Here is a 15,153-nt window from a genome sequence, read left to right as displayed (position 1 = left end):
AATCACCAGTTTCAGCTTCCAAAAGTTGGTCTTTTGAGCCACATTGTGAGCCAAATAAACCTTTTTTTCTTTATAAATTGCCCGGCTTCAGATATTCTGTTATAGCGGCAGAAAGCCCGCTAAGACAGGCCCTTAGGTTAGCCCTGCTCTAATTCATCAGGTGTCAGAAAAGCTTCATCTTGAATGGAATGGAGGACTACAATCTTTCCTGTATAGAATGAGTTTCTTCCTCTGAACTCTGAGAGAAAAGCCTCTTGTCTAAACTCAGTTACCTTGGGAGACTTAAGAGCTCAGTAGGATGTGGATATCAGGGGTGGCAGAGTTCGTGGCTGTGTGGGCCTGTCCTGTGTCTTCAGAGATCCTTATGCCACAGGGCAGACCTCACCTCCCTTTTCCTTCCTCAGAAAGGACTTGTCTCCTATATTTCCGCCCCACCTGTCTTTCTTCTTCTCCCTTCATCTTCTTTCAAGGGAAGCCAGATATAACATTCAACCTTGGGAACTTCATTTTAGGGAAGAGGGAAGAGGAGAGGTTGTCTGAATGACAATATGGTAGATAGGTACCATACAGCAGTAGTCCCCAACATTTTGGCATCAGAGACTGGTTTCATGGAAGACAGTCTTTTCACAGACTGTGGGAGGGGTCTGGGGCAATCATCAGGCATTAGAGTCTCATAAAGAGCACACAACTTATATCCCTCACTTGCGCACTTATAGGGTGCATGCTCCTATGGGAATCCAGTACTACAGCTATCTGACAGAAGGTAGAGCTCCGCTCACCTGTGATCACTTCCTACTTTGAGACCCAGTTCTTTTTTTTTTTTCTGTGTAGGAGTCTCACTCTGTCACCCAGGCCACCGCAGCCTCGACCTGTTGGGCTCGGGTGATCCTTCTGCCTCAGTCTTCCAAGTAGCTGGAACAGCAGGCATGCACCATCATGTCTGGCTAATTTTTTTGACTTACTGTAGAGACAGGATCTTGCCAAGTTGCCCAGGCTGGTCTTGAACCCCTGGACACAGGCAATCCTCTCATCTCCACCTCCCAAAGTGCTGGGATTACAGGGTAAGCCACTGCATCCGACTTAGGCCCAGTTCTTAACAGGCCATGGATCAGTAGCAGTCTGCAGTTCTAGGATTGGGGACTTCTGCCAGACAGGGGATATTTAAATGGGCAAATCGGATGGCACTCAAATAAGGACTGCTCGGTGGCTCAGCCTGTAATCCCGCACCTTTGGGAGGCTGAGGTGAGTGGATTGCCTAAGCCCGCGGGTTCGAGACCCGCCTGGGCAGCGAGACTTCATCTCTACAATAAAAATAAAAAAATCAGCCAGGCGTGGTAGCACATGCCTGTAATTCCGGCTACTCGGAAGGTTGAGGCGGAAGGATCGCTGGAGCCCAGCAGGCGAGGTTGCGGTGGCCGGGAGCGGTCACTGCACTCCAGTCTGGGCGACCGAGTGAGACTCCAACTCAAAAAAAATTAAAATAAAATAAGGACTGCTATGCTGATCCTTGGCTCTTCCCAAAGTCCACATCTTAATTCATGGAACCTGTGACTATGGTACCTCCTCTTCAGGTTTTTTTAAAATTTCGGAATCAAAAGGTGCATGATTACATCAATATGTTGCATAGAGGCAAGGTTTGTGCTTCTGTTGGGCCCATCCCCCAATAGTTAGCATTTTGATGGTTTTGTATCTCTCATCTCCCCTCCCTGCCTCCCTCCTTCAGCAGTGCCCAGTGTCTGTTGTTCCCATTCCAGAACCCATGTGTGCCCAGCATTTAGTACCCATTTGTGAGTGAGAACATATATGAGTGAGATCACATGTGTTAAAACGAACTTTGAAGATGTGAGTAAAGGATGTTGAAGTGGTGAAATAATCCTGGGTTATTTGAATGACCTTGATGTGATCACAAGGGCCCTTTAAGAGGGAAAGAAAAGTGAGGACAGTGAGAAAGAGACTGAAGATGCTGTTGGCTGTGAGAGGGAGGAGGGCCCAGGGTCAGGGATGGGAAAAATGCAGCTCTGGAGCTGAAAAGCCAAGAGGCAGGACATGCCCTTAGGCCCTACAGGGGGTTTGTCCTTGGTCACAACTTGTTTTTCACCCAGGAAATCCATTTCTGACTTTGACCACAAGAATGCTAAAAGAATTCCTTAAAACCATTGTGGGTTTACTAGTTTATTACAACAACAATGGGAAACTAGAGGGATAGCCAAGCAATTATACAGTCATCAGGATAGACAGGCTGGAGGTCAGGAAGGGGATCAGAAGTAGTGTGGACAGTCAGTGGGAAGGAGAAAGGTAGATAAACAGGTATGGAAGCTGAAGAAAAGGTCGGAGAAAAGGTCAGAGAAAATGCTAGACTAGAGGACTGTAGGCCAGTGGGAAGAAGGGCAGCAGGCAGATGGAAAGCATGGTGTGGGCAGATAGGTAGGGGATAGGAGGAGGAAACAAGAAGACAGGATGGCAGGTGGAGACCTTCAGAGACCATCCTTGTTCCCACATGGGTTGGAGAGCTTCCTGAGATACAGGTGGATCCCATTGTTGGATTTCAACACAGTTCGAGGTATGGGCGTAGGGATCCTGGTGGGATCAGGAAGCAGCTCAAAGCGGAGCAGGGTCAGGGCCACAGCCACCTTCAGCTCGTTCATGGCAAATTGTTTCCCGATGCAGTTCCTGGACCAGGCAGGGACAGTGAATTGAGAAGTACTGTCAGGCCGCATTCTGAAGTGGGCAGACATTGTGCCCTGAGCTCCAGCCCAGAGCTGGGCATTCAGGGTCCTCCCTCATGTGCCCAGCCCTGCCACCCTTTCCTCACAGGCCACACATACCTTTATACCAGCCTCAATTCACAACTTCCTTGATCTCTGACAAAGCCTACCTGTCTTTCAGAGCTAGCTTCTAACTGCTATCTTTGCTCTCAGTAGAAACAGGGCCAGTGTTCTAAGGTGATCATCCTCAACCTTATTGGTATCATGGATGGGTTTTGTGAAAGACAATTTTTCCACAGACCAAGGGGGCAGGGTGGGCAGCACTCAAGCTAGATCCTTCTTATGCTCAGTTCACAATGGGGTTCGGGCTCCTATGAGAATCTAATGCCATTGCTGCTCTGACAGAGGTGGAGCTTTTCCTGCCAGTCACTCACCTCCTGTTGTGTGGCCTGTTTCCCAATATCTCACTGATGGGACCAGTCCGCCACCTGGATCCTGGGGATCCCTGCTCTAAGGCACAGAGTCTCACTCCATAAATGGCTTACAGAGGTATCACTGATTGTTCACTGCTCCACAAACAATTTTTTGTTCCCCAGTACCAAGGCCAGTTCAGGTCACTGCAGTAAAGCACACTCTCGGGGGCCTACTTTTTAGGGGGACATGTAACGACTGGAATCCTCCAAGCAAAGTCAGATGTGTGAGGAAAAAGAATCAGAAGGCACCCAAGAAGCTTCCTGGAGGGGCACTGGGTGGGTCGTTCAGATGTTTCCCCACTTGCTTCCCACCTCCTGCCTCTTCCTCATCCCCTCCTTCCGCCAACACCAGCAGCTTCTAATTCTAGTCCAGAAGAGTTCCTATTTGCCATCCCTCAGTCTCTCACCTGGACTTATCTGGTGTCCCTGCTACCCCTCCCTCCACAGTGCAGCCATGGCCCAGTTCAGACCTTCCTCACCCTTCATCATGCTATGTATCATACAGTATTGAGTGTGGTTTCCCTCAAAGACAGACTATTGTCCACATTTTTGCGTGTTTTGTCAACATTGTACCATGTGGGGTTATAGGACAACATCATAGAAATCCTACTCCACGTACAGAATTTGGCCAAATGAGAAAGACGACCTCAATATGTGAATATTGTAATACAGTGAACATTTGCTGGGTAAGAAGCAAAGTGTGGAGACGACCCACTTTGTTGTAAAACTCCCTGCAAAGGATTACTTTAACTGATGGCTTGAAAGGTAGAACTAGAAAGGCATCTCATGTCTAGACAGATACATAGATTTCTTCTTTTTTTTTTGAGTTGGAGTTTCACTCTGTCACCCAGGCTGGAGTGCCGTGGCATGCTCACGGCCACAGAAGCCTCGACCTGCTGGGCTTAGCCTTTAGTCTCAGCCTTCCAAGTACCTGGAACTACAGGCATGCACCACCACGCCAGGCTAATTTTTTGATTTATGGTAGAAATGAGGTCTTGCCAAGTTGCCCAGGTTGGTCTTGAACCCATAGGCTCAGACAGTCTCACTTTGGCCTACCAAAGTGCTGGGATTATAGGTGTGAGCCACCATGCCTGGCCATGATGCAAAGATTCAAGGATTTAACTCTGTGACTGACTAACAAATTACACAGAAAAGCTGGTGTGCTGCATTGAGAATGTGTAGGGAGGGAGAAAAGCAAAAAGTAGAGTTTACTGAAGAAAGACTAATATTGAAGAGCCAGACTTCTAAAGTGAGGAAAACATCAGAATACACTTATATGTGAGTCACCAATGGACAGTGATTTCTGTCTGCCTGTTGGAAAGAGCAGAGGATGCAAAGACTCCATGGTTGCCCTGGAATGCCACTTTCTATAGCATGAGACATGCCCATGCCAGGTACCCTTTCACTAACTCCAACGTCCAAGGAGACAACCAAAGATGTCACATATATACATAAGGGTTCACAAATATTAGGCGTGTGCCCAGAGACTCCTCCTATATCCTCACCACATTAGCACGAGGATGCCTCACCTTGATCCTCCTGAGAAGGGCAGAAAGGCATGGCTGTGTCGGTCAGAACCCGGTGCAAAGCGAGAAGGGTCAAACACCTGCAGAGAGAGCACAAGGGCCAGGACAGATAGCGATCAAGCACTTGCTTTGAACCCATGAGGGGATAGGGCACCTGGAAGTGGGAGCAGGAAAAGGTGTTGGTCTGAGGGACTATTCCATCCCCTCCTCCAGGGGCCTTCGTACCTCCGGGTTTGGCCACACCTTCGGGTTGTGGTGCAGGCCATAAATGGAAAGCATCACTATGATACCTGTGGGGTGGGCAGGAGACAGAGAGAAGCATGATCGTATCCATGAAGGGACTTGGTCCATCAGCCATCCAGGGGCGGGAATATACAAAAAAAGCCAGAGTGCTATAAATATTCACTTTGACCAGGATGAGCCTACTATCATGCAGGTTGAGTGGACTGGCTAAGCACCTGAGCTCCGATGACAAACAGAAAAGTTTAAATCTCAAATGAGAAGCAAGAAAGAATCAGAGCATTATTATTTGAGATAAGTCCAGTGACAATTCATAGTCATCAAATGCCTTTTGTGAACCTTGGTGAATATACATGAACTCATTCAGTACTCATGGCAGTACTCATTTGCCATACCCCATCAGAAAATAATGTGTTTCTCTCTCCAGTGTTCCACATCTCAGGGAATAAAATTTTTGGATTTCATTGTCAAGGTCAAATCCAGAGGCTAACATTTAGTTTTTGAAATTTTAGTGGGTTAAAGCTCTAGGACAGGCATTTTAAATTATTTATCCTAAATAAAAAGAATATTTTAATTTTTAAAAAATGTTCAACGAAGGCCCAGAGGCCAGAAATACTGGAGTATAGTAGGATGTCTGACCCTCTACATGTCCCCGTGGACTGCTTAGGTGAGTGAGTGTGGGAAGTCCTACCTCCTGGCAAGGAACGTCCATCAGAGAACGTGACGGATTTGCTCAGTTCCCTGCTAACAGCTGGTACTGGTGGATAGATTCTCATTGCCTCCTTGATGCACATGGTGGTGTAGGGCATCTGGTCCAGGTGCTCCCTGTATCAAAGCCCATCCTGAAAAGTGGTCAGAGCCTGGGGAGAGCAGGGGCTTCCCCCACGGAGAGGGCAGGGCTCTCCCTTCTCTTGAGTACTCACTCACCATGTGATGGAGGCTCCATCCCCCAAGAGGCTCTGGACCTCCTCTCGGCATCTCTGCTGATGCTTGGGGTTCACGGCAAGAGTATAGAGGATCCAGGAGATGCCGCTGGCTGTGGTGTCGTGGCCCTCAAACATGAACGTGTCCACCTCAGCACGGAGGTCCTTGTCTGACAAGCTGCTCCCATTCTCCATCTGGAGGAGGCCACAGCGAGAGTGCAAGGTTTATCTCTTACTCTGTGCTCTGGGCTGAGCCTCAGGCCTCTCCTACATGCACTCACTTTGGCCAAGAGGAGGATGTCCAGGAAATCCAGGTGCCTCTTTTTCTTGATCTTCTCCAGCTTGCCCTCCTCCTGCAGGTGAGCCTTCCTCTGCTGGATCACTCGGTCTGCCCCAGAACAGTGGTTACCAGCCAGAGCTGAGAGCGTAGCAACCCCCAGGAGGCCCAGATTCACAGCAGCCCGCATCTGGGTGCCCAAAAGAGCTCAGCAGGAATGAGATTTGGGTGCTTGTGTCAGGGGAGGGAGCTCTAGCATGATGAGAGGCAGATAAGGACTCCCCTCAGTGGCACAGCCCATGGAGACTGGGCTCAAATGCTGCTGGGTCATGGTCTCTTTCTAGCATTGCCATGTGGTGACAGGTAAACTCCTGCATAGTACATAGCACCTAACAAACATCTCAGCTCCGAGCCTCTGCCCCAAAGAAGTCTGTCTCCTGCAGGGGCACAACAGAGCCTAGTTTTTTCTGAGGAGTCATGGCCTCCTCCTTTGACTTTGCCTGGTAAATGTAGGGAGACAGGAGGAGGAGACAGAACCTGTGTGCTGATGGGCGATCTGGCAGGCATGTTGGGCTCTGCGGCCTTCAGGCGTCAGGCTGTAGATAGTGTCATTCTGGTAAAAGGCATTCTTAACACGGGAAAAAAATAGGTTGTTCATCTCTCCAATGGCCTGGATGTAGGACTGTGAGTTCCTGAGGGAGAAGATGGGGAAGAAACAAGGGAATAGTGGGCCACTGACCTGGAGGCAGAGCGGTGCGTGGGTGGAGATGGCCTCCAAGAGTGAGTAAGCAGTACTGAGGCAGCTGTCTCTTTTGTTTTATAGCCGTTGTGACTCCCAGGCCTTTATAAAATGGTGTGAACATCCAGGATCTAACTGTGCTAGGGATATGGTATTTGTGCTTGAGTCATGTTTTCTGGCTTCTATCTGTGCTAGGAATTAAGAACCTATGCTGAGTCATGTTTTCTGGGTTCTACCTGTGCTAAGGATCAGGAATCTGTGTCTGAGCCATGGTTTACAGGATCTACCTGTGCTAAATGTAAGGAAACTTTGCCTGAGCCATGGTTTTCAGTTCTATAAGAACTGGGATCAGAGATCTGTGTCTGAGTCATGATATCTAGGGTCTACCTAAGATAGGGATCAGGGATCTATACTTGATTCGTGGTTTGATATGGTCTGGAATTAGAACTGGTCAGGGTATGAATCTTGAGTCATGTAGAGTGAACCTCTGAACTGGACCACCTGCCTCTGAAGTACGTCCACCAGTTGGTAAAGACAAGGAACCTGCAGCTCAGTGGGCAAAACTGACCTGTCCACCTGGATACTGCCCTTGTGGCTGAAGGCACACTTCATGATGGTGTCCAGGGTCATCAAGGAGACATGCTGAAAGACTTCTACTGGAGAGTCCCGGCTGATGAGCTCTTCCCATTTGTCCTGTGGTGGGAGGAGGGCCTTGTACCATCTTAATTCCTCAGAATTTTGCTAATAATACTTGGATGTTTTCTCGTATCTCTAGATATCTTAATTGTGATTTCTCGCTTTTTAGATCAGATGTATTGTAGAAATCGGGATGTGAAACCATTGTTTTTAAACTTGTGCCTGTTTCTCACAAACTTTTTTTTTTTTTTTGAGTTGGAGTCTCACTCTGTTGCCCAGACTGAAGTGCAATGGCCGCTCCCGGCCACCGCAGCCTCGCCCTGCTGGAGCTCCAGCGATCCTTCCACCTCAGCTTTCCAAGTAGCTGGAGCTACAGGTGTGCGCTACCACGCCCTGCTAATTTTTTGATTTATTGTAGAGATGAGGTCTCACCAAGTTGCCCAGGCAGGTCTTGAACCCGCGGGCTCAGGCAATCCACTCACCTCAGCCTCCCAAAGGCGCAGGATTACAGGCTGAGCCACCGAGCCTGGCTCTCACAAACTTTTAATATGACATTAAACATAGTTCCTCACCATAGCTTGTATTGGGTTTCGAATTTTGAGATTCAGTTATGACGTATTTTTAGCAAGAAACTTTTGTTCAGGAATAAATAATAGGGAACTCTTCAGTGTTCTGACAGCTGATTTGGTTCCTAGGAACAGATAGGACCCTAACTTGTGGGGAGAAGTGTCAGGACAAACGAAAGTTTAAGGGGTGGCTATAGGTCCTCTTGATGGAGGACACCAGGAACTTCAAAATCTTTTTCGTTCATCAAAGCTTTGCTGAGCTCAGTTGGGTGGAAGTCAGAATTCCGATGAGAGGAGAGCGTATGGCAGGTATGGCTTTGAGAATGTAGACTTGGTGTCCATTTTGTTCTGTGGGTGGCCGAAATCCATGCAAGAGTCTTTGGACCCAAGCCAGAGGCTGGTTGAGTGACATCTTGACGTATCCACTCTGGCACTGAAGCCGCAATTGCCCAGGCCACCCAGTGTGACTGACCACTTTTCCATCCTACTGTGCTAAGAGTTTAAAGTCGGAGAAGAGGGGTTATGTATTCACCATGACTGTCTTTTCCTGTGATGCTGAGCAGAGTGTGGATCCAAGCTGATGCCTGGGCGCTCGCCTCCCTCATCCACCTTTGGAGGACCCTGTTTTTACAGTAATGGCCCAAGACTATTAACCTTGTGGCTGTGTGATGGCTGTCTGTGGGACACAGAGTTGAGAATGGAACTGGCTAGAGTGTGAGCTTATAGTGGGTATGTGATTGGGAGAGAAAGATGAACTCACCAGCATCACTCGGACGGAGTCTGCCATGAGCCCCACGTAGGATTTGAGGATGTCATAGTGGAAGGCTGGTGTCAGCATCCGCCGGTGCTGAAACCACGTCTGCCCATTTAACAGGAGCAAGCCATACCCTGGACCAGAGATTGGTGTGTGTAAGTGGAGAGGAGACAGGCTCAGAGGATGACTGGATAATTTTGGGGAACAGAGGGTGGTTCCTGGGTGGAGAAAACCCAGAATGCACAACATGGACAAAGTGGGAAAGGCAGGTTCACCTCAGGCATATGAATATCCTAATTGGGCTGGTATATCCATGTGACATAAAGGTTGAAGAGGAGTTGGGGCAGGTCAAATATCGACTTAAATAAACGTAAGGCTGATACTGTCTGGAGACAACTGAGAAATGAAGTGGAAGAAGCCGAGTCTCCTCTGAAAAACTCACATCTGCATTAGGAAGGCATGAGGGTTTTGTTAGAAGAAGGGAGAAGAGGTTTGATTCTGGGTTGGCATTATGGCAGTGGTGGCCCATCATTTGCTGTTCTCAAGGGATGGTTCCTGGCAAACCTAAGTGGAAAGTGGACCCCAATCTGATTTAGATATACGTACCAAGCCATGGAGCCAGCAATCTGTAGTTGCCATGAGACTTTGGATCTGAAAGGTAAGGAAGAGCTTTACAGGGTACTTGAAGCTATCCCACAAGGTAGCTCCAAGATACCTGTGATTCAGACCATGGACTGCCTTTGGTTCTTGATATCTGTCAGTTCGTTGTTTGACATATGTCCCTTCCCTCTTTCTTCCCTGTTCTTTTCCATGTTTGTCCTTAAGTTTAAGGTGTGCTCAGAGAGGTCGACTCTGTGCTTCATAGCGGAACACCCACAAAACTAGGAAAGTGAGGGGCCGGGAACACAGTATTCCATGCCAGAAAGTGAGAGAACCTTAGGTTTTTCTACATTGGTGAGGCCTTAATTATCCCATAACTCAGGACATGTAGCAAATAAAGATTCCAAATGCAAGTCAAGGTGATCATGAAATTTGTTTTACATATATATGCTAATTTACATATCAGATCACCTCAATTTGCTTAAAGGAGCAAGAAAGAAAAGAAAGGATTAGGAGATTGAGTCCCACACAATTGTTTTAAACGTTCAGTCCTCAGTAAATGTTTTTGACTGTAGCCTGAGATGTGAGATTGGTGAATGGTTGGCAGAGGGTTCAGATATTAATGTTTAAACGAAACTCTCCTTGGGAATTTTATAGACGCAAGGATGTACTCAAGAGGGAAGAGGTGTTGCAGCTGGGGTACGGGTTTCAATCTCACCGGTTCTCTCCAGAATAACCTTCATGTAGTCAGGGTCATAGAGTAGGAGACGAGCTCTGGTCCCCCATAACCACTGAGGACAGGCACTGGGGAATTTCTCTACCCATTTCAGAATCTGTTGTAGCTCCTGTTCCTTTTGCAGCTGTCAACAAGGGAAAGACATCAATAAAAACTTCCATTTAGTTCTATTCTCTGTACTGGGAATTCAGGGCTGTACAACCACAGGGACCTGGTAGTTCTGGATTTACCACTTGAGGTTATGGATTTGAAATTGTTTCTGATGACCTAGGCTCTGATCCAGATCTTGCTGTCTCTCCAGGATTTGAACTAAGGCCAGATCTATTCCCTGTTGGGCTGTGCTATGACCCTCATTAAATACTGCAGAAACAAGTCAGGTATTGTCCGAAGTTTGTACAAAACCTTTGGGTCTCATAAGCACAACAATTTTCATGGACAATTCCCAAAACAACTTGTATCATTTGGTATGCAGATTTGTAAAATAATTTAGTCTACTAAGAGAGCCAAATGGATATATTTAAAACTTTTAATTATGCAATAATTTTATATAACCATACTGGTTGTTATAGTTTCAATATTATCATAGCCTACATGTAAATGTTTACTTAGGTACAATAGTGCTTAGGGTGTATATGACTAAGTTACAAAATTAAATACAATATTGTGTGCATAAAGCATTCTATTTGTTGGCTATGTATATATTTATAAGACAAAGTCTAGTTATATGTATGTGAATTTAGTGTTGATCCATGATTTGGAGATTTGGGTTTCTTGTTTTCATTTCATTCATTGGAGAAAGAAATTTTCATGAGCTTCCTGCTGCCAGAGTTAGCTTTTGGAACTCTTCAGTGTGGATCCCAAAGCCCTTAACTCTTTGGCTTCAGCTTCTCCATTCTTGCCTCCTGACACCCTGGCAATTCCATCATGATCCACTTGTTTCACTACCTATGCCACTGTCCCCACTTCCCTGTCCTCTTCACACCGGCTAATCCTGCTCTCTCTCAGCCCTTGCACTTGAGCTTCCCTCTACTGGAATGCCCTTCCACTTTGCCGCAGAGTAACCACCTCTGCTCGGCTTCAAGACTCAGCTTTATTTCATCGCGTCTGGCATCCTTACAAACATTGGGTTCTAGTGATCTTCTACTTAGTCAACTCTCCTCTATTTCAACTGCTTCAGAGCAACTGTCTGCTGCAGGTATCCAGTCTCTGCCTCATCCTTCTGACAACTATATTTACCAGCTCTTTGGTGGCAAGTAGGTTGCTTGCCCTACTGTGGGACAGGCACCTTCATTTACCACATGGGCTTCAAGTACATACTGTGAGTGAAGCATTGATTTGGGCCCTGGATTAGGATACAGCTATGGATCCTTACCTGTTTGAAACTTTCAGTCTAGTTTGAGAGACAGAAAGTTTGGCATCTGTACAATTAAGAGTAACTAATGTTGAGATGGAAGAAAGCTCAAGCATCTGAAGAAATTTTGGGGGGTGGTGTCAAACTTAGAACTGAACATTGAAAAGCTCTACCTGATTCTCTTGCTCATTGTCTAAGTAAGCATTCCTAAGGGGATATTGGATTACAAAGATTACAAAGAATCTGAGTTGGTCTCTTCTAATAGGAGCCAACAGTTGTGACACTGCAGAAAATTAATTTAATCACATTAACACTTCCCTGTCCTCTTGAGAAGGGCAATCCATAGGAAAAAGAACTGCCTGTTCCAACTCTTGGGAGACACAGGAGATTTTGGAAGAGATGACCTGGGTGTGGGTCTTGGCAGAAGAGCATAGGAAGGACAAAGTATTCCAGGCAGAGGTACGGGGTGAAGAGTGGCCCAGAAGTTGGAATGCAGAAGCGGGTAGGAGGGTTAATGGGCAACCTAGGGTAAAGGAGGACGTTGGGAAACAATAAAGGAGAGAAGTAATGGGGCCCATCTACTTAGGGCAGGGATGTTCCAGTCCCCCAATTTGGCTCTACTCTTGTTAATCACGGTGTGGGTGTTTCTCAGCAACGTGAAGCAATAGGCCTCAACTTCTTGCAAGCTCCATGTCCCCTTAAGTGTGTTTAGTTCACAACTCCTTGGTGAGCCCCTCTCCATGTAGCTCCTTGCCTTGCTCTGCCCTCAAGCCCTAGTGCTGGCAGTGTAGAGCAGTTAGGGCTGTCCCTCCCCAGCGTGGAACTGCTCCTTTCCCTCCTTCCTTGGTCTCTCCACACACCTGAGCCGACCATCCTGCAGTGCCAGAATCTTGCAGGGGCTGGGGCACAGGGAGGGGATGATATTTTCGACCCCAAAGAACTCATGGTTCAGGTATGCAGGAGGAAAGCCTGGAGGTCAACAGACACTGTTCAGTGGTGCACCTCAGACATCAGAACCCCTCACTGTAGGACACTGTACTGGTTTTGGCCCACATGTGTGCCCATGACCTGTCCAGGGTTTCAGCCTGGAAATCACCTGTTCTGGAAATTTCCTCAGTCTCAGGCAAACCAAAGCAGTAACATACAACTAACCTCATCCACCCACTTGAGCAGTATAAACTGTCTTCCTGTGGCCTGGCACTTCTTTAGATTCCTGCCTATGGTGTTCCCAGACTGTAAACCTCACAGGCAGGTATTCCGTCAGATTTTCATCTGTGTTCCCAGGCAAGCTCTGTCTGGTCAGGCAGACAAAATGACTTTGAATGACTAGGGCAGGGAAGCAAAGCCTGGTTCTTTGTGAACAGCCTTGGCTGCTGGGATTATATAGCCTGGAGAGAGGAGCCCCAGGAAGGACCATTCATTGCCTTCCCCATGAAGGGCTGCCAGGTAAGACTTCAGATCTGTATGAGGATGATGTGGGTGACAGAACTGAGGACCAGTAAGATGAGCTTCTTGCAAGGCAGTGAGCTTCCCATGACTGGAATGAGCTCAGACTGGAGAGGAATTCCGGGTGTTTCTAGGAGGTGACACGTTGGTCACACAAGTCTTTGTCTCATGCACTTGTTGACCAGGCTATCTGAGCCCCAATCCTCCCTGTCCTCCCGGTCCCTTGTGCAGCTCCTTCCTACCTCCTGGCTGTTCCCGAAGAGCCAGTGGACGGGAGTAGAGGGAAACTGCTGGAGAGCTTTGATCAACCACTGTCTGTACAGGTAAAGCTGGGCTGCCTTGATCAGGAGCAGAAGCAGGATGAGCAGGAAGGCTGCTTGGAGGAGCTCAGAGACGCACCCAGGAGTTGTATGGGGCTCAGCACAGAGACACTCATGGTGCAGAGCTTTCTGGATTACTGACTGCCCTGACTGCCCTTGGTCATTGCTAAAGATTTTCACACCCACTTGTGCAGAGGGTGGAAGGGGGAGGGCAGAGCTTGGATCACAGTATTTTCAGTTGCTAGACTATGGAGGATCTACCTAGGGAAAGAATGAGAGGAAAGCTTCATTGGCTGTTGATGGTAATGGCCATGCACTCACCCACGTTCCCCCACTATATTACTTAGGAATATTTAGTGAAAAGCTACTCTGTGTCAGGCAGTATGCTATGTGGTGGCCATAGCTGGAAGGAAAACAGACAGAAACCCCGACCTCAAGGACATCTCATTTTGCCTTACTATCTTGCAATAATGTTCATTCAGTAGCAATTTTTTGTTACACAATCAGATAAAAATCTCAATGTGGTATGTACATTCAAATCCTAATATTAACCAAGTCTTGAAACATTACTTTAATGCTTACTGCTATACTAATTTTATTTATCATAACAACCTCTTTCAACTATATATTTTGCAAAGAGGAGTGGGAATTATGTCATTTCTGTTAACTGAGTGATGATATGGATAAACAGATGTTACAGCAGCCCTTTAAGCACTTTCATATCATTGCATTGGAGAGACTGGTTTTATAATATCAATAGCATTATTCCTTCTCCATTCAAATCAAATGCATGACGATTTCCAAACATTTTATACTTAATCTTTGTTATAACCCTTTCCCACAAGTAGGTCTACTTTAAGCTGCAACCAGAAAATCACTTCCATTTGCATTACACTCCTGCCTTCCTTTGCCCATAGAAGGTCCGACAGTAATTTCAGTCCTACTTCAGTCAGGTACTTTAATTATAGCAGGAGTATTTTTACTAATTTTCTTTCATTCTATAATAGAAAGGAATTATACAATTAAGACTTTTACCCTCTGTTTAGGGTACATTCTTTAGTGACTGCATTCTTTAGTGCAATCTGTGCTTTGACACAAAATGATATTTAGAAAATTGTTGTTTTGTCAACCTCAAGTCAGCAGCCTAACTAGTAGTAACTATGGAAATAAATGAAATCTACCTTTCATTTTTACATATCTCTGCATGAGTATTCTTTAAAACTTTATTATTCTTATACTCTGGATCCAGTTTTCATAATTCAAGTGGTGAACAGTATATTTAAAAATAGGGCTTTTTAAAGCTTTGCCTTTTATTATATCTTCAATAAACATTGGAAGCCTTGCGGTAACAGATGTATCATTCCCAACCAACTTCTGGTCTTATTTTCCTGAATACAACTTCTGTTCTAAAGAAAAGACAACAGAAATAAAATCAATTTTTCAAAATCACCTTATATTAAATAGATTAAATAATATTAATTAAATAATAAACACTAACTTTTCCCTAAATAGGGCTTGTTAAGGTGATTATGTAAAACTTAGATATTTGCAATCAGAGGTACAACTAGTAATTATGTAAAACTTAGATATTTGCAATCAGAGGTGCAACTCCTCTGCTTAACAATATGTTCATTATTAACAAACTATTATTAGTTATTTCTGTGTTATTAGGCACAGCATTCTTAATATTAACTATGCAAAAAGTTGAAAGACATATAGCACTTTGAAAAATATCTAGTCTTATTGCCGACTATGGACTGCTACAATCAGTTAACTGCCTGTGCTGTAAAACTGTTTATTCAAGAATCATTATAAACATTAATTTCCTCTATGTAAGTTTCTATCATTGCATCAATTCAGT

The 15,153-nt window shown here is 45.9% G+C and overlaps 1 protein-coding gene across 1 annotated transcript; it reads right to left on the bottom strand.

Annotated features, from left to right (window-relative positions):
- Positions 1–2,474: 2,474 nt before the first annotated feature.
- On the bottom strand, positions 2,475–13,408 carry LOC103249750 (cytochrome P450 4A11-like). The gene is given in 13 exon segments (XM_008048371.2): positions 2,475–2,670; positions 4,708–4,784; positions 4,930–4,994; positions 5,636–5,769; positions 5,872–6,062; positions 6,149–6,255; positions 6,682–6,836; positions 7,452–7,576; positions 8,846–8,973; positions 9,446–9,490; positions 10,158–10,299; positions 13,215–13,369; positions 13,372–13,408. Coding segments are annotated over 13 exon segments (1,557 nt in total).
- Between the last annotated feature and the right edge of the window lie 1,745 nt (positions 13,409–15,153).

The sequence above is a fragment of the Carlito syrichta genome, unplaced genomic scaffold (assembly GCF_000164805.1).
Source record: "Carlito syrichta isolate Samal-C Ts95f unplaced genomic scaffold, Tarsius_syrichta-2.0.1 Scaffold123377, whole genome shotgun sequence".
Taxonomy (NCBI): domain Eukaryota; kingdom Metazoa; phylum Chordata; class Mammalia; order Primates; family Tarsiidae; genus Carlito; species Carlito syrichta.
The sequence above is the reverse complement of the archived record's forward strand: the minus strand, read 5'-3'. Positions and strand labels throughout refer to the sequence as shown.